The sequence below is a fragment of the Hippocampus comes genome, unplaced genomic scaffold (genome assembly GCF_001891065.2).
Source record: "Hippocampus comes isolate QL1 unplaced genomic scaffold, H_comes_QL1_v1.1 scaffold94, whole genome shotgun sequence".
In the NCBI taxonomy this organism is placed as follows: Eukaryota; Metazoa; Chordata; class Actinopteri; order Syngnathiformes; family Syngnathidae; genus Hippocampus; species Hippocampus comes.
In genome coordinates this window covers 147943-169947 of record NW_017806059.1, presented here as the reverse complement: position 1 = coordinate 169947, position 22005 = coordinate 147943, and the positions used below count along the sequence as shown (strand labels likewise).

At 40.3% G+C, this 22005-nt stretch overlaps 1 protein-coding gene across 2 annotated transcripts in view; it reads left to right on the top strand.

Moving 5' to 3' along the window:
- The window catches only part of bckdhb (branched chain keto acid dehydrogenase E1 subunit beta), a 57880-nt gene that overhangs the window by 4200 nt on the left and 31675 nt on the right, over positions 1-22005 (top strand). For both annotated transcript variants that reach the window (XM_019893067.1, XM_019893066.1), the window contains exons 3-6: positions 3920-3988; positions 10772-10905; positions 14455-14610; positions 21523-21631. In XM_019893067.1, the coding sequence (XP_019748626.1) occupies positions 3920-3988; positions 10772-10905; positions 14455-14610; positions 21523-21631 (468 nt within the window). The remainder of the gene's footprint in view (positions 1-3919; positions 3989-10771; positions 10906-14454; positions 14611-21522; positions 21632-22005) is intronic.

Genomic DNA, 22005 nt, shown 5'->3' with positions numbered 1-22005 from the left:
GCTACAAGTAGCAGTCACAAAACGGGATGATTGTTGGCAATATTCGGCACGTTTTCTCTGAAAAAAAAACTCTTATCAACGAGATTGGGGTGTAATGTCTTTAAGTGACGCCTTAATTCATTTGGCTTCATGCTCTCCGATGTCTTTCCTCCCACCGTAGTCACAGTGAAGCCAAGCGCTACATACGCTTCGTCATATTTACTCATCTTCGCTTTCGGTAGACCTCTTTTCTTCGTCTCTCGCTCTCCGTCTGTCGACTTCGTGTCTACACTTCATACTCATACTCTGTGCCGTGTGCAAAGCGCATGCTCAGTGCGAACAAAACACCGAACAAAACACCGAACGAATGCTCCCTGCGCACTCTGCCAAGTTGAGCGCCACTGTCCCCTAATGTAGTCGAGGTGCAATTGCACTTTATTCTAGGACAGTTAAAAAAAAAAACAAAATAAAAAAGCATGTTCCCCGAGGCCAAACGCACACCCCCTGATGGAGCATCGCGCTCCCCCAGGGGGGCGCGCCCCACTATTTGAGAACCACTGGCCTAGACCCACCTACGTTGGAGTTTTCTTCTGAAATTCTTTGTTTTTCTCCTTTTCTGAACGTGCTGCTTTCATCATGACATCGAATACGTCTACACTTTCTGTTTTTGCCACTGTTTGTGTTTTTTCTATACATCTAAATCGAATCGATCTTAGGTCAGGTAAAGTATTTAAAACTTGAAACACTGACATATCCATATCATCAATATCATAGAATTCACCCATTGGCACATTGACACTGTGCTATTTTCACGTGGTTTATACTCGGCCCATGGTGTTCATCAAATAGTTCGCTGAATTTTTTCGATACATCAATGGATGCTATTTTCTTAACATTACGGTGCGAGAATGCGACTGTAACACAGAAAACGTGGTTTAAACTGTCGCCGGAGATCGCGGCTGCCGCCATGATTTAATGTTGTTGACAGACGACAGGGCAAACGACGCACGCGCTCAACATGAATATCGCGAGAGTTTGCACCGATGTAAACCCTCTACACAAAAATGTAGAGGTTTGTTTGAGAAAAAAAAAAACTTTACGGTCTGCATTTTCGACATAGAAATTCTCGGTCGGTCGCGTTACCGGAAACACACTATTTTTTTTCTCCGCCTAACCCCCACCTGATCGACCCGTTACCGCTCACGCGCGCATACGCACGCACACACATACACACGCATGCCATGATGAGCAATAGTCTGACGCTGAGGCATGCAATGCACTTAGGCAGCCTGTTAACGATCGTTGCTCACGCGTACCATTTTAAAATGCTTCTCTCGGCCCTCCAGATTCCCTTTCTTTGCCCGTCCCCTCGGTGTGATTGTACAAAACAAACTCTGAAAGAGAATAATGACAACGATAAAAGATATAGCGCAACAACTCTGATCACAAGCTGCAACTGCAGACTGCTGAGCGCTAACAACTTCCGGTGACGCAGTCACACGTCACCGTAGGTTAAAGATTACCTGCTTTATTTTATTTTCTTTTTCAAATACTTTTTTGTGAAAGTGAGACTGATAGAATGATGAGGGTGCGGTGTGCATTAACACAAAATATATGTTACTAACATGCACAGAGACACACATCAGCCTGAAGTGGACATTGATTGCCTGCCATTATGTTGGGGCTTGTTTAGCAGAAGCTGATAGGCTCCCATTGGAGTCGGGCGGGCTGAGTAAACACCGGTGAGGAGTAGAGAGTAGTGATGGGAATTCCGGCTCTTTTTAGAGAGCCGGTTCTTTTGGCTCGGCTCACTAAAAAGAGCCGGCTCTTTCGGCTCCCAAATGGCTCCTCAGTTTTTTTGTTGCTTAAATTAATTTAATACCAAAAATAATGTAAAATTATGTGTAAAATGAATTACGAATGTAAAAAATATACAGTATATCAAATATTTATTATTTATATGGCTTTATTTATATTCTTCTGAACATACTCAACATGGCGTACAACATGGAGTGCTACAAAAAAATAAATTACAAAGTACAAAAACAAAGACCCATCTCAAAAAAAGGTCAACAAAAAGTTCCAATCTCTGATTGTGCATATTTATAAGTGTTTAAATATTTACATTAAAACAACATAAGTAAGCTTTGATTACCAAACAACAAATGATAAATTAATATTTGATATTGGACATTTTAACCTTGCACAGTCTACACGCTGCCTTTGAACTATCAATTAAGTTGAAATCAGTCCAAATTCGTGTGCGTGTGCGTGTGCGTGTGCGTGTGTGTAACCCTCTCCTCCCTCTTCTACCACGGATCTTGACCAATCACGTGCGGCTTTAACCGAAAGGGGGAAAAAACAGGAGGAATAAAAAAGTCGGCTCCCATTAAAGCGGCTCCCTCTTAGGAGCCGGCTCATGTCGTTCACTTCAAAGAGCCGGCTCTAAGAGCCGGCTCGTTCGCGAACGACACATCACTACTGGAGAGGTGAAAATGGAGCAGGATGTAAGAGTTCTCGGTACAATGAATGGAAAATTTACATTCCAAAAACACCCTGACGACATAACTGTTAAGGTAGAGTGTTGTGCCTCATTTGAAAGGAGTTTGCATACCACCGAAGCAGCTCAAATTTAGCCTCCCACATCAATGCAAAGCACCCAGTCGCGAGAGCAGCCACGGCTAACGTTAGCACCAAAAGCGTTAGCAATATAGCGAGCGAGCTATACATAGCAAAGCTCTTTGGCAAACTAAACTCGAGAACACCCCACGTATGAGACATAGTTAGTTGATCTGTCCTCTGTAGAGTACTAGAAGTGATTGATGTTTATTTCAGCACTTTCAGTTCGTCATGATGAACAGTGTTATTTCTGAAGTGCTAACTTACAGCACTGTGATTTAAGGGTCTGTTTTATTTATTATTATCTGAAGCAAGTTCAGTGTTGAGAACTTGTATTGCTCAGAAAATTGTTCTTACTGTTTTTGATATGTCAACGTAAGCACTTTTTAAGTACCTGATGTTCTATTTTATTTTTATTTTGTAATTCTTTGGAGATTTACAAAAACAAACAAAACAGTGATATTCCCCCTTGTGGTCGAAACTAAAGGTTGCAGGTGGGACTTTGACTAGTCTCAAATACAGCAGAAACTAAATGGCTAGGATTGCATCTGTCCAAGTCTGCTGAAAAACAATAAAATACTTTGTAATGCCACGTTTTCTTTTATCTTTTGATCTGTCTCAATAATGTAACAAATTTAAAATGAAAATAGGGGTTTTGTCAGTAATTTTTAGATGAAATTAAAATATAGATTAATTAGATAAATTAATTACAGACCCTAATTAATCACACAATTTTTTTTATCACTTGACAGCAATAATAACGTTTAATATCCATAGCAACATGTTTCGTGGGAGTAACTTCAAAGACACTTGCAGTGAAATTCCAAATAATGGCACAGCTTGTCAGATGTGAGCTAAATACTGTCGGAGTATATTAACATTCACTCTCATAGTGTGCAAATACTCATGTAGAAGGTGTGTGTACATTTCTCATCAAGTACGGCACTCAGCATTTCTAAGAGTAGCCATCTCAATTCTGACTGTGCTTGTGATTCTTAGAATCATCAAATGTTTGAGTTAGTGTCAAAATTGTTTAGAAACTACTAGCTGAAGAAGAACAGTTGAACAAAAGTTCAAATGTACTGGTTCAGAAATTGCTTGTTTCATTTTTCTTCCTCTGCTGTTTTTTTGTGTGTGAAACTTATTTCAAAAGCATCACATTATGCCTTTGTCATTAAATTTAAGGTTTTCTTAACTTCTCCTTTTCGATAAATCTGGGTCCATTTCTCTTTGGCAATGTAATCAGATTTTTATAAGACCGTTCACTGTTTTTTTACCCATGATCGTGAGGAAAGTTTAACTGTGCGCTGTGTATTTGCAGTCATCTTTGGAGAAGATGTGGCCTTTGGTGGGGTGTTTCGATGCACAGTGGGTCTGAGAGACAAATATGGTGAGTTGAAACCTGGTCAATATCCATCCAATTCTTCATTGTGTAAATTTTAAAATCAAGCTGCTTTTTTTCCTCTGCCTTGTATTACTTTACCATAAGGTGGCGGCAGAGTATTTGAAACCCCAACAACCTAACTTTCTGCAGCTCCAGTAAGAGTTCACTGTTCACCTAGAGGACCAAAAGGACCCTTTTGCAAATAGTTCATCATTGTAGCCTAAGAAAGCTAATATGTGATTATTCTTGATGAACAATAACAATTTAGTCCTTGGTATAGATATGTACCTGATCATTTTTTCTATGTGGTATTAAAGTTTCTGCTTGTATTCATGACATTATCTGTGCTTACACATCCTGGCGACTCCTTAATACATTTTGATTACTGTACCGCTTGTAACTGTTATGTCGAAGTAATGCAGCTATAATCAGTTTTAGCAATGACTGAAGTAATATGCTTAACCACATTAATTGCCACAGCATCAGGCTTTCAATTACATCTTCAAAACTACAATGGTTATCACGACTTGCATGGTCCTCTTATGTGTGTCCCAGCTCCTATCAGTTTAATGTCAGTTGTGAGAAAGGTCTGCGGTACTGTGTAATTTTTGATTCAGTATTTGTATTCCGACGTACAGTATATTGGGCATTAAGCGCTGTAGAATAATGACAATGAGGCAGAGGGTGCATGTATAACCAGGAACCAAAAAATGAATGCCAGTGTGATATATCCATACCAGTTATCTAGTTCTGGTATGTAGTATTTGTCCACATGTGTGCATTTGAAGGTGCTTAAGGGACAGGACAGATGAGCAGAGAAGAAGAAGCAATTGCCAAGCCTGTGACTGGAGTTGTCACTTGACTGTTGCATTGCACGTTTCTACAGCAACTGTTGAAACAAGCTTGAGGTCTGTCAATCAACAGTGAGTATAGCGCCTGTAGATGTTCCATGAAGGGCTCAGTTCAGCTCAGCTCAAATGTCCAGTCGCCTGTGCCCTCTGAATTCTATGTGCATCACTTAAACAGGTGCTTTTTGGAATTTGGTTGTGTTTATCCTATATGATACAAACACTTTTAAATATGGTATTAGACACTAACAATTGTAAAATTGCAGTTAAGTATGTTTCTTTTTCCTTATGTTGTTCTTTTATCAAGAAACCCATTGAAGTAGTATGGTGGATCCCTTTCAGCTCTGACTGCATAAACAGCAAGAACTTATAACACGGCAGCAGTAGCGTCATAAAGGATCACATGCACGACGGTATACCTCATGGGTGTTTCTTTTCTATACATTTTTAGCTAAAATTGTTTTTTTTTTTTTGGTCTTTTTTTCTTCTCTGTTCTTTAAATCCAAAACTCAAATCTCATCTCCAAATAGCAACACTTCTGCTGATTTATGCTATTCTCTTACGTAATGACAATCTCAAACCATACTCAACTGTCTTCCACCTATTTTCAGCTGATTTTGGTGCGTTTGCCTTGGTTTTGGTTTTGTTTTGTTTTTTTGATAACGTGGAGTCTCAAATCAATTGCACAGTGGCTGGCTTTGCCTTTGTTTTCATTGACGTCAGAAATGTTGACCTTTTGGAGAGTGATCATTATTTTCCATCTCATCCTTGTGTACAGTGACGAGCACAAAGCTGTTTTTATCCCTCTCACTACTGAAAGGGAAGAAGCACACCTCTCCCACCTGCAGCAAGTACACAGGAAAGAGGTTAATGCAGGGCGCGCACTATATGAATGGCTTTTATGATGTTGTCATCTCGGCTCCCCACCACCGCCTTTTTGGATCACCCCTTCTCACCCCCCAGCCCCCCCAAAAAGGAAAAAAAAATTTTAATATTTATATATGTATATGTATACTGCAAATATACTGCTTCTACTACATATGACATGTCGCTATGTTTCATAGAAAGCAGTATTGTTATCTGACCATGGTGACCAAATGTTGAATTGGAATTTAAATTACTCATTTCTCTGACATACATTTGGCATGAGAGTATATCATTAAATATTTACTACTTCTTGAATTGCAACAAAGTACAATTACAGAGTGCCTTGAGATACGAGTGACCTGACTTACAAGATTGTTTGAGATACAAGCTATCGAGCGACGGTTGCTTTTGCTTCGACTTGCGATACAAGTGCTACATGGCGGCAGGTGACTCAACTCACTTCACTGTAAACAGGAGTTTGGCAAATATAATTAGTAAATATTCTTCAAAAAAGAAACAAGCTGTTTATTTCCACTATCAGATCTCAAACTAAAAGTAACAAAAATGTGTGTTGGAAGCCCCATTAAATGCAGCGGCACACAGGCTAACAATTAGCATCTGTCTAAACGCAAACCATGCAGCAGGTTACACATTCAGACAGAATAACATTATTCGCAAGCATGATCTGTGTCCTCTGCAATGAATGACTATTGATTGCTCAACTGAGAAGCCAGGAGATGAGCTGAATCTCTAATACAATGTATTCATGTCATGTATTGCCCCCACGTACTCAAGGCGTGCACACCAAAATGAGCAGTACAAGGTGCATTGCAGGAGTGTATGATAAAGTGTGATCAAACCTGTTGATTTCTTTTTAATTCCATGTATTAATGGCATGACTTAATGTTTTTATAGAAAGTATGATATAGATATTTTTCCCTCTCATTAAAAACACATTCCCTTTTTAGGGGGGTGTCTGGAACTAATGAATGGTATTTCCTTTCATTTCAGTGGGGGAAAAATGATTTGAGCTATTTGTTACAAGCTACAAGTGTGATCAAGTATAGAAATAAAGTCGTATCTCAAGGCAGCACTGTACCTTCGATTGAAACTTGGCTGATCACTAGCACATCCATAGATTCCAAAAACATACTGAATCACCTTTGCATCTTTCTAACTTGCGTACAAACTGTGAGTTCTAAGAGTTAAACATTATGGCAGATAACTTTTCACATCGCAGTTTAACATATACCATTCTAGGAGGTTGAAGAAATATTTGGATTTTACGTTGACTAACGCCTTGCATAAAGGAACTCACCATTTTCTTTCAGTGATAATGAATTCATCCATTGACTATTCCTGATGAAATAAATGAAGCTGTTTTGATATTTTTCCTTTGCAACAGAAGACGAGCACCCAAAAAAAAAAACAACAACCCTCACACTGAAACAGGGGCTTCAGTCAAGCCGAGGTGACTTATGAACAGTTCCAAGTATGAGTCAGTTTTGGCCCAAATCCTTTAGATGTCTGCTAGACAGCTGAAACTGAAAAGGAATGTCATATTTCAGCATGACAATGACCCCGAGCATACAGGTACATCCAAATTAACAAATTGCTTAACCAGAAGAGTATTACACGTTGGCCAAAAGCAACAAATGTAGCCTTTGAGGCAGGATTCCTCATGAGTCACCACCGATCACCAGTCTATCACATGGCGGGCACACATTCACACAGAGAGCTTTCAATTAGCCAAACATATTGTTTGGGACCGTAGGAAGAAGCCAGAGCAACTGGAGAGAACTTGGCTGAGCACAGGGAGGGAATGCTTTTACTGCACATTATGCCTTGAACCCAGAGTCTTCTTGCTGCCAGGCAACAGGGCTAACCATGCATGCAATTCACTATACCCTCGCTCTTGAATTGCAAACACATGTTGCACATGCTAAGTAAGACCTTATCATCATCTTATCATCGATTAGTTACACTGGTCAAGAGCAAATTTGAATCAGAGATGGCTTTATGCATGCCGAAAGGTCATTTCTTTTCAGAGGACATCAGGTTGTAGAGATATTTTCATTTTTTGTTTCACCTATAAACGGTTGTGCAATACAGATTTGACCAACCATTATAATATATCGCTATGATGTTTCAGAAAAATATTCCACCTATTGCTGTAACTAACCTAAATATGTGACTATACTACATATTATTGTCATTATTAGGGCCGGAGCAGTGACCGCTGTTTTTGTCGAAATTATTATGATTGAAACTTAGCACAATCTTCGGCCCTGGTGAAAAATTTGATCTTTTAACGTTGTCATAAACAATGAAAACAAAACGGGTCTGCCACACCACCTAGAGAAGAAAAAAAAAAAAAAAGTAGGTTTGACTACGGAAATCACCGGGCACATATAGCACTGCGGGATGTCCAGAAAAGTCCATTGTCATCACAGTCAATTTTCTTTTGGTTTTGTGATACCTGTACTGTTCCTACCAAATTGAATTTAATGAGTAATACTGGTGAGTCGGACATTTTAAGCCATTGCACAGAAAAAAAAATAAAGAGGAAGCAAAAATAACATTCTTAATCCAAATTTGGAGGACACATTCTTCTGGCTCCATTTTAAATTACAGGGTGGAGAAAGGGAAAATGGAATCGCTGGCAAAAATAGGATCTGTTTTTCATCTGATTTTTTTTTTTTTTTTAATTCTTGGTATCACTGAACAGGTTTGCCACATACAAAAAGCCTGTATTGCGTTTTTGGGAGTGTATTTCAAGACATTATCAATACATGTGTACTTTATTGATAAAATTGCCATTTTATGTGCCAGAGTCAAATGAAATTAAATTGCAAGTAACGATTTAAATTGTAGTTACATCTATTCACATACTGAATATAAAGAAACAGTGTATTTGTACCGTATATGGTACCTAGTTTTTTAATCGCTGGATATAATAATTTGTGTTCTTAATTAAGGTGTTTATGGATGCATTAATTCAACTAATTGTTTATGATGTTATACATGATTATACAGTGATGGCAATTTTCCGCGGATACGCGGAAATCCGTCGTTTTATTTCTTAAACTGATCATTTTTGTGAATCGTCTAAATCCGTTGAGAAAATTTTAGGGGGGGTCAGGTACCTTATCGTCGAGTTTTCACGAGCTCTCCCGATCAGTCTTTCCATCTTCCGATTGTAAACAGCCCTGCGATTGGACGTGTATGATGTCTTACTTGTTGTGATTGGTCGCTGTATCGGCAAATGCAAATCAGAACCAATCCGTATTCGCCTTCCGAAACCCCTTTCTCGCGAATGCCGAATGTTATCGAGACTCGCGACGAAGCTAAAGTGCGTCAGATAGATGCGGATCTGAAAAACACGTTTCGATGGGACTGGTTGGATAGAAAGCTGACAGTGTCCCCAATAGGAACCAGTAAAGAGGAACCATTGTCTGTCATGTGTAAAAACAAGAGGAGTTGGCTAAAAAGAGGGTGGAAAAAGATGGAGAGGACCAATAAGCTTTTAGCGCTTGCTAAAAAGCTTAAAATGAAGAGAAAATAACGTATTCTACCTCATGAAACTGTATATTGTTGTATATACTGTAAATAGACATCCACTTCATATAATAAAATCCATTCATAACCCATATATAGTAAAGTGTGGGACTTCACTATCACTGTATGAGGTAAGAATCAACAGCTTTTTATCACATTTACACAACACTTTATGAATACAAGTCATGAACAAATCTTAAATATGGCAGGGAATGTGTTTCCTTTTTTAGTTTTGATTTTGAGCAGCAAATTTGGAGTTACATATTGGTGCTCACCAGGAATGCATAAGCAAAATTGCACAAATTTTCACTTGAAAGAATAGTGGCAATCTTGGGATTTTTTTCTGTTCAAGTTTCAAATAGTGTGTAAATTCAATACACTTCATCTTCAGCATGTTTAGTGCCACTTTTGTAAGTAACCACGCCCCCGCCCAGGCCACGCCCCCGCCCAGGCCACGCCCCTTTCCGCTTTTTTCATCACTCGCCATTGCCATCACTGTTATAGTTATTAGTCATTTATTACATATATGTAATAAATGATGTATGTATATTGTGTGTGTGTGTGTGTGTGTGTGTGTGTGTGTCCATGCCATTTGAACAGCAGGGGTCCATTGTATATCTTTGTGATACAAATATTTTGGTATGACAATACAGTATGTTTCAGATTAAAAGTGCTTCACAGCTCTGCGTTTGAACCTCAGGTCTGAACTTTCTATGTGGAGTTTGGAAAGTACCCCACCGGGTTTATGTGGATTTTGTCTGGGTACTCATTAAAGACTCTAAATCAGGGCTGCCCATTACGTCGATCGCAAGCGACCGGTAGATCGCAGACTGGTCCCAAGTCGATCGCGAGGGGTGAAGAGGAGAAAAAAAACAAACAACCATTTGTGTGTCGTGTATGTTAGTAATATATTTTTTTGTGTTAATGTACACTGCACCATAATCATCCTACCAGTCTCATTTTCAAAAAAGTATTAAAAAAATAAAATAACACAGGTAAATCTTTAACCTATGGTGGGGCGTGACCTGCGTCACCGGTAGTTCTGAGCACTCAGCAGTCTGCAATCTAGAGGGCCGAGGGAAGCACTTTAAAATGGTACGTGTGAGCTACGATCGTTAGCAGGCTGCAAAAGTGCGTCGCATACCTCCGTGTCAGGCTGTTGCTCATCATGGCGTGTGTGTGTGTATGTGCGTGCGTGTGCGCGGTAACGGGTCGATCGCAGGAGGTTGGTTGATCGAAAAGTTGATTTTCGGTCCAAAATGTTTGGGCACCCCTGCTCTAAATTCTCCAATGGGGTGAATCTGAGAATGACTTGTTGTTTGTCTATACTGGCAACTAGTCCTGAGGGCACACTGTAAAAAGAGTTGGATAAAAAAAAAAAAAAAACCCCCAATTTGAGTCAAAAAGAGACCGACCCATTTGGGTCAAACCAAGTGATGTGTCCACCAGTGTTCTCTTTTTTTTTTTTTTTTTGCTGGTTCCCAATGTACATGTTTTTCTCTTAATGTCACCTCAGGGAAGGATCGAGTCTTCAACACTCCACTTTGTGAGCAGGGGATTGTGGGATTTGGTATTGGTGTTGCTGTTGCAGGAGCCACAGCCATTGCTGAGATCCAGTTTGCAGACTACATCTATCCTGCTTTTGACCAGGTAACAATATTAAATGATGAATAAATACTGAAGGAAGGCATACATTCTGAGGATAACTCAGGAGCCTTCTGTTCCATTTAAGGAACCCGTAGAGTGAATTCAAAGGTACTGTATATTTCTAAATACATTTAACATATTTGAAGATGATTACGGAAATCGTGCAAAGATGTAGAACTATGTTGTACTTGGTTGTCGAAATTTTCCCAGTCAATTATGGCGGCATCCCTCATTTGCATTAACACTAGGGCAGTTGGAGTGTAGTCCACCTGAGTACGCCTTGCTTCGCATGCGGAAACCGACATAGACTCACTAGAGTCTGTGCATGACATTGGCAGGTAAACTGCAAGGTCACCCTTTGCAGATGATGTTCTCGGCCGCGCAAGTGACGTGGCCAATTGGACACGTCTTCCTCCTGTACGAAACTTTTGTGGATCCTCGCACCAATAGTTAAGTTACGGGGGCTGCTATGAAAATATGTTTAAACTGGTAATCGTTATAATGTGTTCAATGAATTGATTTCTCCAATTATTCAGAGGGATTGTTCCATGCTGGTGTCTTATTTATGAATGAAATTGCGTGATATCCACCACACTTGTCTGTAGAGCACCGACTTTGTCTGCCTGTGCTTCGAACAAATACGCCAAAATCATGTTACACCACCTTCGCTGAACAATAGACCTCCTTTTAGCTAGTCTAAAATTTTGTCTACTCTTTTCGATACCAAATTGCGAGATGCACCAAATTCACAAACATGCAGAAGTAGACCATTGCCCCGGCACAAAAACAACGATGCCCCCATTTCTACGCCGTACACAGCCTACTTTGTTACCAAATTGTCGGATGAGTTGGGGGTGAGGCAACTCTGGAGCATCTTTGTTTGCATTTGGGTTATCCGACAATTGCAACGTGCAGTTAGCTTTTCCAAGAATCCGAAAATACTTCCCTTTACGTTGTTCACAGGTCTGGCTGGTTTAGAGCGCAACATTGTCACTGTGCACTGTGAGTGCACGCATGTCATGCCGAGCATGAGCCAGTGTGTGGACTGGGGCTTCAGGTTCGTGGTGTTGCTGCTTTAACACACCTTGTTTTTGGCCTTGAGCGTGTGCATATCATACAGAGAAAGATGGAAGAATGAGGCGGAGGCTAGATTAAAAAAAAATGCAATTTGACGGCTAGCCTATGAGTAGGGCTTCGCGCCGGCATGCCTGCTTTCCAACACCTCATCGGCTGTGAGTGCACAGACGTCACGAAGAAAAATAAGTAGAGCAAGGGCAAAAAAAAAAAAGTCTGACATGACAGTTGGCTTGTGGACTAGGGCTTCAGGCTGCCACCTGATGACCCGATGGGATGGATTCTCGCCACCAGAGGTTTTGAGCAGATATATTTTTGTGGCTCAAACATTTAGTTATGTTAGACATAAGAAAGATTCGAGACTATGCCTTGTCCATTTTTCCATGACTAGTAGTGTTATTTCATTGACAGTTGACAGATGAGCTGGGCGTGGTTTCAATGCATTCAGCCAGAGGACAACCCCACAGTATTTGAGAGTGGAGGGATACACAGATTTTTTTTTTCATGGTCTTAAAGCCTCATTTTATATAATTGGCAATTTTAGTAATAAGAGTTGGCAGGGTTGTTAACATTTTTTTCTGAGGTTTGTCATATTTAGAAGACATTTTTACTTTATAGGGTCTTTGAACCAACACACTATCAAATACAATTTTGGGGGGAATTTTTAATTTGTGTAATTGTAATACAGGTAACTATTATAGGTAACTCATCCCTCTTCCCACCTAATGTGAACTAGCATTAATTTTACATTAAGAATAAATGTTAATGGATAATTACTAGCTTCATAAACACAATAATGAAACATCCTAGTTGTGCTTTTTTTACGTGGGTCATACATGGTCCTTCTGTTAAGTATGTTTATCATAGTGGGGGTGTTTTATGAAAAGCCCTCAAATGTTTTTATGTTCTACAACACTTGGGGAGATAAATTAGTTCTGGCAGATTTAACCATTGTATGTTATGTTACTGTGTGTCCTCCAGAAGATAAATGTGCCTCGCTCTGTCAAAGATGCAGACAACAAAATATGCATCAATGATTTTTGAGGCCGATGTTGACATAGAATATATCTCCCATCTCCCAATCGATTAATCAGTCATTCAGAGAATAGTTCCCGTTAACCATTACTTCTCCCTCCCGATGAATCACATTGCTAAATCATTTGTCTGGCAAATTACGTATGTAGAGTTGCAAAAGAAAATATGTGAACCCTTTGGAATATGAAATATCTGCATAAATTGGCAATACAATGTGCTCGGATCTTCACCGAAATCAGAACTCAAACATTCATCTTTTTATTTTCATTTACATTTACCTGAAGTGTGACATTCATGTTGTGTTCAATGTAAAAACAATAGAAAAATATAATTGTGTGGTACTGGTTTGAAGCCAGGGGGTCACCAACCTTTTTGAAACTGAGAGTCATTTCTCGGATGCTGATAAATGTGAAGTGCTAGCAGTTTAATATCCATACACTCCTACAGTATTTTCTCAAATTACCTTGAACCTTAAAGTTGTCCACCGTGTTAGGTTGTTGATTTATATTACTCTAGGGCGGCCTGGTGGAGGAGTGGTTAGCACATCAGCCTCACAGTGCAGAGGTGCAGGGTTTGATTCCGGCTACGGCCCTGATGTGTGGAGTTTGTATGTTGCCCCCGTGCATGCGTAGGTTTTTATCCGGGTACTCCGGTTTCCTCCCACATTCCAGAAACATGCACGGCAGGTTAACGGAACACTTTAAATTGCCCCGACGTGTGAGTCTGAGCGTGGATGGTTGTTCGGCTCTGTGAGCCCTGCGATTGGCTGGCAACACCAACCAGTTCAGGGATCGGCTCCAGCATGCCCCGCGACCCTTGTGAGGATAAGCGGATCAGAAAATGGATGAATGGATGGATATTGACCTATGTGACGACACTGATCATGTCACCAATGAATTTCTCTCTATAATTAACTTCATGATAACGATAGGCTTTAGCATAACCACCACCCTAGTGAGGATAAGCAATCCAGAGAATGGATGGATACTCAATAATAATATTCAAGTGCGTACATTTTGATGATCACTTTTCCAACATTCCGAGGAAATCACAATGTCTCATAACTGGTGAGCCACGATAAGGACAGTCCAGTGGGCTACTCATGTGCTCCTTGGGGGCAATATGGTTCCCGCAAGCACAAAGATGGTGTTCCTCGGTTTGTCTTAGATAAGACAAACCAGAATAAGACAGTGTTTGTCTTATTGTGACTTATGTAAAGATATCAAATTTTGTAACCTTTTATCAATTTTAGAGCTGATGCAGAAATCCGGGTAATTTCAAAAGGTATGCCCTCTTACAACTCTTTGCAGTTGATCCCAACCTCGTTTTAGGACTTAGAGAACTTATCTTTTCCTGCTGCAGCAATCAAAACTGTGCCATTCGTCGGGTTAAATCTGTCACCTAACAAATTTTAATGGAACTAACATATCTGTCTCTTTGTAGATTGTCAATGAGGCTGCCAAGTACCGCTACCGATCTGGCAACTTGTTTGATTGCGGCACCCTCACCATTCGAGCTCCCTGGGGATGTGTCGGCCATGGATCCCTCTACCATTCCCAAAGCCCGGAGGCTTTCTTTGCCCACTGCCCTGGCATTAAGGTTAGCCATACAGCAAACACCCTACGGTTTCCGAATTAAATCTATTTCCATTTTGTTGTATATTTGTAACAGTTGTTGTTTCTGTTTTAAACTTGACAGACATATGTTTAACTTTGCCGTGCTCTCTCAAATGCCTCCATTTGACTGTGTATTGGTTTGTGAAACCTGTTGAATTCTGTGTTTAGGTATGAGTAGGGCTGAAACAAGTACTTGAGTAATTCGAGTACCTCAGGTCAAAATTTGCTCTACCGATTTTCACTGTTCAAGGAACTTTCATTGAATTACAACGATCAAGGGATGCACTTTGAGTGTGTCACAGCGCACATACTGTATGTTACCTAGGGCTGTAGGACCACTGCCGAATTTGTTGCTAGTTTATTGCAATGTTGACATGTACAGGATGCTCTTGACTATAATGTGGCTTCATACGGGGTGTCACATGTATTTAAGAATGGCGCCATGGAGTGAGGAAGATGAAAATAAAAACAATCAAGTTAACTGAGCAATCAACAAATCGTCACTTGTAGCAAACGTGCGGTTCACTCTTAGCTGATGTATAAAATATCATGGAGCACTGGCGCCTAATGTGCTCCAGTACACTGGAGGTACACAACACTTATAAAAGGTTTTGTGATATCAGTTTGACCAAAATGGATTTGAATCGCAAAGTCGGAAACTTCGAATCATTGCACTATTAAATGTACCATTCTTGAATCGGAATGCACCCCATGTATCAATATACAAGTCCATATTGTCTTTTTTTGACAGACGCAGACCATATAAATTGGTTTATTGTTGATGATGATTTGTTGTTTCCTTGAATATAATTAACTTAATAGTTTGGGCTTTGGAGAACTTTTTAATATTGTTGCGGTCTCCGATCGCGTTATGGAAATAACATCCACAACGCCGCTGCTTGTGCCTGCCGGGGATCACAAAGGGAGAAACAAAATCATCCCTCGCGGGGTGAAGCTCATCTCCCACTTCTTACTTGTTAAAAATACTTGGCACGGCATTTGTTTTTAATGTCAACTGTAAATCAACAGTTGTTGTGCGTGCCTGCCTGCCTTCTTGTGCACACGGGGGCTAGACTTGTGTAAGTACACTTTTTGTAAAAATTGTGGAATAACATGCTATGCCTTTTTTGCGATTTTTAGTTACCCCCTTGTACATTTTTGCAATGCAATATGGCATTGTTTTTCTGTGTGTCCTCCTGGTACAATGTCTATTGTCCAGCAGTAAATCACACATGTTTCATGTCGTTGGACCTAGCCTGGACATGTTCATCTTGAAAACCTTGCCATAAAAGTGAAATATATCATTATTTTCCGCTCTTATGTATTTTTCCAAGATAAACTAATTAAATTACTACCAAACAAGCCACGTGTAAAATTAAACAGGCCTTCCTTTAATTAACGACTTATATTTTTTCAGAAATACTACGTTTGAAATGACTTGTATTCGTGTTCTATGTCTTTTATGTTGTGTGTTCCCAATTGTTTTTCAACAAAGCAAAAATCTATTTTATCCAAATACCGGATTATCCAATAGGATTTTCAATAGGACACTCGGATACTGAAAATATTCCATAGCTGCACCCTTGTAGAGAAATCAGGGTGACTGCTGAATTAAAACTGTTTTAAGAGTAGTAAATAAAAAGTGCAATAAGCAATGCATTTAAAAGGTATGGAGCAGTATTCATTTGAATGTTATGAAATACAGTATTAGATTTTCATTTTTCACGGAAGAAAACCCTCCTGATTGGAGGTTCATTGAAAATGATTCTTAACATTGCAGGCTTCTCATACACCATCCCAATTTACCGACAACAGTGCGCGCAAACAAAGTGCCTTGCTGTGCAGCTGTAAATTTGAGTAAGTGGCGTGCTTACTTCATACAGTACATCACACAGTGCTCATAGTGTGCTGCAGTGTTTATATTATCCATTACATATGTTCTGGAAGTATCTGTTTTATATAAGCCGTTGCAACACACTAATAATGGGAACCACAGTAAAAGTTGAAAAAAAAAAGCCACTTGCCAGTCTGTCATTATTGGCCTTTAATAAATAACCCAGAGAAGTGATTCTTTTGTGCATTTTCCTTCCACTCCATTCTCCATGTTGATACCAGCATGGAACACTCTGGAGGGTGATGACATGTCAGCATGAGTAAGTTACAAAGGCCTGCGGTTTCAGCTTGTCCTCAAATATTTAGGAAGATGCTTCTAGTACCGATTATATTATGGATTATAATACGTCATAATATTTAGAAAATGACAACAAAATGTCACTGTTTGACCGAAAACAAGAACTGTGAGTTATCCAATCAAACTTTGTCTTTAATCAGATGTAAATCTAGAATAGCACAAGCAGCCTTCAACGGAACTCTTCACCTTCTATGTTGTATCATTTTTTTGTCACATGATCATAGAGGTCATATCCGTTCAGCCATTTTCTGTACCACTATTCGATTTTAAATGAAGCTTCACTCAAGTGAAGCTCGCCACCAGAGAAAAATAGCAAGTTACAAGTTGCAGATGTGGTCACCGCTCTGCTCTATTCAACTAAGCTTTTTTTTTAAAGCCATCCAAAATCAAATGAGACCACAACAATACATTTCTGTCAAGAAAATAACCCACACAAGTAACATTTCTCAGACAAACTACCAGTTATAATTTTTATCTTCATCTGTTTTATAATTTATTTTCCACCTCATCATTTCTAAAATTTCTCTTTGCACACGCGGGCTTGCACACACATGTTCATGCAGTTTTCTTCTGTTGGTGCCAAAAATGTGTTGCTAGCTGGTCCTATAATTGCTCTTTTAACTGAAATGTGATGTTGCCTATCGTAGCTTGTAATAGTTGGATTCATTTAAACCAATTGTAATTAATGAATAAACTGGTTAGCCGGTCCGCCTCACAATGCAGAGGTTGTGTTTCCACTGTGGAGTTTGCATGGTCTCCCTGTGCCTGTGTAGGTTTTCTCTGGGTACTCCAGTTTCATCCCACATTCCAAAAATATGTATGGTAGGTTGACTGAAGACACAAAATTGTCCGTAGGTGTGTTTTTGAGTGTGTCTGGTCGTTTGTCTATGCCCCCCCGATCTCCTATTCAAGCCCGCGGTACGGAGAATGAACGGATGGATTTGTGCTGGACGTCTTAGATGTTGACAGGACCGTTGTTTTGGTGTTTTATAGTAAACACTGGAACATACACATGTTCTGTGAGGACTCACTAAGTAGCAGAAGTTTCAGGTATTTCCAGGAGGATTGAGATGGACGTTCCTCTGCCTCCACCTCTGACATTGTTTCCTGCTCCGCTGGATTATCAGACCATTCTCAAACATCTTTTTGTACACCGTCTAAGATTTCAGAGATAGATTAATGTTTCGTTTTGCCTGGGATAGGGCTCCATACTACCTTAATAGCACAGTGGCCCCAACCAGAGGTTGTTGTTAGATGTTCATTCCCCCCACCCCCGTCATGATTCACCTTTCACAAAGTGTTGGCAAGCATGGCTCATTCATTTTCATGTACTGCTCTTGCATTGACCATGTATGGATAGATTTGGCCATGTCAAGGGCAGTACCTGTATGTTCCCAAATTGAGGGACTTATCAAGGATAAATGACCTACATTTTTTTTTGGTATGCTTTTTTTTCTCCCGATTTCGTGCCTACGTACACTTGAATCCTATGCACTCTTTGATAAGTTCCGTAGGAACGAGAAAGCATTTACAGATGTTCATTTACATGACCGTTAAGGGTGAATTCAATTGAGTGTAATCATTGTGCACTCATTTATGAGGGGTGTTCACACGGCACACATTTGCTCCGGCGCCGCACCGATGTATTTTGTTGCGATATATTTTGCACCCGGGCAAATTTTGTGGAGCGTTCACACGTACAAAGCCCCTGAGCGTATTAGCACCGGTGCAGCGTCGGTGCAGCTCCACTTGCATTCACACGGCAGTTTCTGCAGCGGAGCAAAACGACAGAAAACAAATGAGCTGTCGTGTTGGTTCTTTTTAAAACGTATACACAACTCAAGCAGCTACTGTTCAGGCACGTCCTTCTCCTTCTCGGTCTCCATTCCTTCTGCTCAAGAGTGACCGCCCCCAAAAACGTAAATCAACGATGACTTCAGTGACACTCAGAAAAGCAAAAATGTAAAAAATGACATTTGGGGACTATCCCCCCCCCCGTTCTAGTTGAGATGGTATAACCCAAGAGGTGCTTGCTACTGTTACCAGCCACGTCTTGTTATTAAACAAACACATGACGGAAGTCCGACAGAGCTCGAAAGCAAGGCATTCTCGCCGTACGTAATCAACTCTTCTCATGCGTAGCGAGGCTACTCCCCCCTCGCAAACGAGCATTTGCTCCGGAGCAAATTGTAGCATTCACACGTACCATTTTACATCGGTGCTGCCCCGCAAACGAGCATTTGCTCTGGAGCAAATTTTTAAACCACCTCGCTGAGGTGGATCAAATTTGCTCCGGTGTAAGCTGTTTTCCGGGGCTACGCCGGAGCAAATTTGCACGTGTGAACGCTCTACTGGCGCAGCGCCGGTGTAGCACTGGAGCAAATCTTGCCGTGTGAACACCCCTATTATGTTTTTCCTTCTAGTGTTGCCTAGCTTCTTTTAGATTTACGTCAGTTTCAAATACTTCTGTTAATGTTGCAATGACATGGTTTGTTTGATATAAAGTGTTTTTTTTTTTTTTTTTTCCTCACAAAGCATAATTGTTTACTGTCTATAGTAGCAGTGTTTTCGAGGTTTTGGAGGTGCGGGGATTCTGCGCGTTGCCAGCAATATTTAAACTTCTGACTAAAACTGCATGTACTGTACCGTAAATTGTTGTTCACTAAGAATTACACCCTGAAAAATGGTGTTGATGACATTGATGTAACAGGATAAAATAGAATCTGTCATTGTCTGGCATCCTCTTAACATTCATGTGATCATCATGAAAGTGTCTTATTTCACCACGGCCAAAGAATGACTATATAGTTTACAGCAAACCGTTAGATCCACTTTGAGTAACCATCACTGAAAGCAGAAAACATGTTGTCTCCCAACAAAGGTCAACGCTGATAAATGTTAATCTTTGTGCATACAATCAGCCCAGCCAGCTTCATCTGAGGGTTAGCAACACCCTGAGTTCAACCACTCTGTTGATTAGCTTTAGTCATCGTTGTTCTGTTGTTGCTTTGACCTGAAATGCTGTTCACACTTTTAATGCCAGAAGGAAACACAGAGTCATGGCAATGCATTATAGCCCCATTTCCATGACACTACTGTGTAGATATATATGAGCTACTCATTTTACTGCGATGTACCTAGGCCAAATGGCTTTGCTTGCCTCAATTTGTGGTCCTTGATTTTCCTCAAGATTAGATGACTGCCTTAGTTGTCACTCATGTCTGACAATAGTTTAAAGCTGCGTTAAAACCATCAGTCAAAGGACAAAAGACCGAATCAGAACTTTTTAATACTTTATCTCTAATGTCAATAAACATTGTTATGCAAGTGACACTGTATCACTATCACATTTTAATAATAGAAACAATTTTTCTCATTTACGAGGCATTCACTGCAGCAGAAAAGAGCGCCCAGAGCATAGCTGCGGTTGCTTTAAACTGGGGATGGTTGATAGAATTGTAAAATTAGTTGCGTTAAAAAGTTTCTGTTTTTAAACATTGTTCCCCCTTCCACTTATCTGTTTGGATCGCTGGTGCAGGAACCTAAGCAGAAAAGCATATATTTCTCTCATGCCTGCCCTTCACTTGTAGACATAATGGCAATGGGAAAGAAAAAAAATCTAAACAAGTTTTACATTTGTTTTTTTCATTTCCCGTTTGGTATTCCCATCTGGTATTTGAAGCATTGACCTCAGCAAAATATTTGCAATTAATTGACTACTTGATTGCCTTCCTCCATGCTCCTTCTTGTCATACAGAACACAACTTTAAAATGGTTCCACCCATGCTGTCTTGATTCTTTGCAGGAATTAAACTCTCTGATAACAATTCTTTACAACAATGGGTCATGAAAAGCGCCAAACATAGCAAACAAATCACATTGTCAACACTGAGCTTGCTCTTGTAAACACATTGACAGGATGACAAATATAGTGTATGGTTGCAAAGCAGTCTAAATGGGATTCAGATATGTACAAAAAAAAGTTTACAAGCTGGATTTGACCACTGACTCAAAGTTAAAGCATTTCTTGCTGTGGACTTAGACCACGATAAGGTCTTGAGTGAAAACAAAACCTATTGTACTTTTCCATTTCATCCAACCATCCATCCATCCATTTTCTTATCCGCTTATCCTCACAAGGGTCATGCTGGAGCCTATCATGGCTGTCTTCGGGCAGTGGGCGGGAGACACCCTGAACCGGTTGCCAGCCAATCGCACGGCACACACAGACCAACAACCATGCGCGCTCACACTCACACATAGGGACAATTTAAAGTGCTCCTTTGACCTACCACGCATGTTTTCGGAATGTGGGAGGAAACCGGAGTACCCCGAGAAAACACGCAGGCAAGAAGAGAACATGCATATTCCACACATGAAGGTTGAAGCCGGAATCGAACCCTGCACCTCTGCACTGTGAGGCCGACATGCTAACCGGTTGACCACCATTTAATATACAAATTATATTCAGGAGAAGCCGGGAGGCAGCAAAAAAATACAGACAAGCAACCATGTCACTAATTGAGTACAATTGATGAGGCAAGTAGTGGTAAAGGGGGTTTAACAGGTCCATCACTGTGTACTATATTTATGGTTGTAAGAGCAAAGTGTGGCTATAATAACAGGATGACAATTGCAGAATCACTCTTTGTATTACTATTCGTGTTAAACATGGCTTTAAACCAATGCAATCTATGTGTGCAGGTTGTCGTACCTCGTAGCCCAGTGCAGGCCAAGGGGCTGCTTCTGTCCTGCATTGCTGATAAGAATCCCTGCATTTTCTTTGAACCCAAGATCCTTTACAGAGCAGCAGGTAAGTTGGATTGCGAGGCAAGTTTATGTACTGTTGCTCATTTATTAAACACAGCAGTTGTGTCATTATGTTACTGTCAGAGTTATCAATTAGACATTCATAATAAAGACCCAATGAGGAGAGGACACGCTGGATTCTGGTACCAATCACTCGAGAGGGGAACGAGGAGAAGCGTTAGGTTTCGGTTCTCTGCACATCACCCAAGGATCTCCCCGCTCGCCCTCTCATTTATTTCTCATTGGGATTCTAATACATGGGTGTGTCCAACCTAAAGGGTGAGGGCTGTTGAAGACACACGGAACTTGCTTGACTATGTGTGTGTATCAGTGATGTGTTCCTCGAGCCGGTCCTTGGCCTCGAGGACCGGCTCCGGG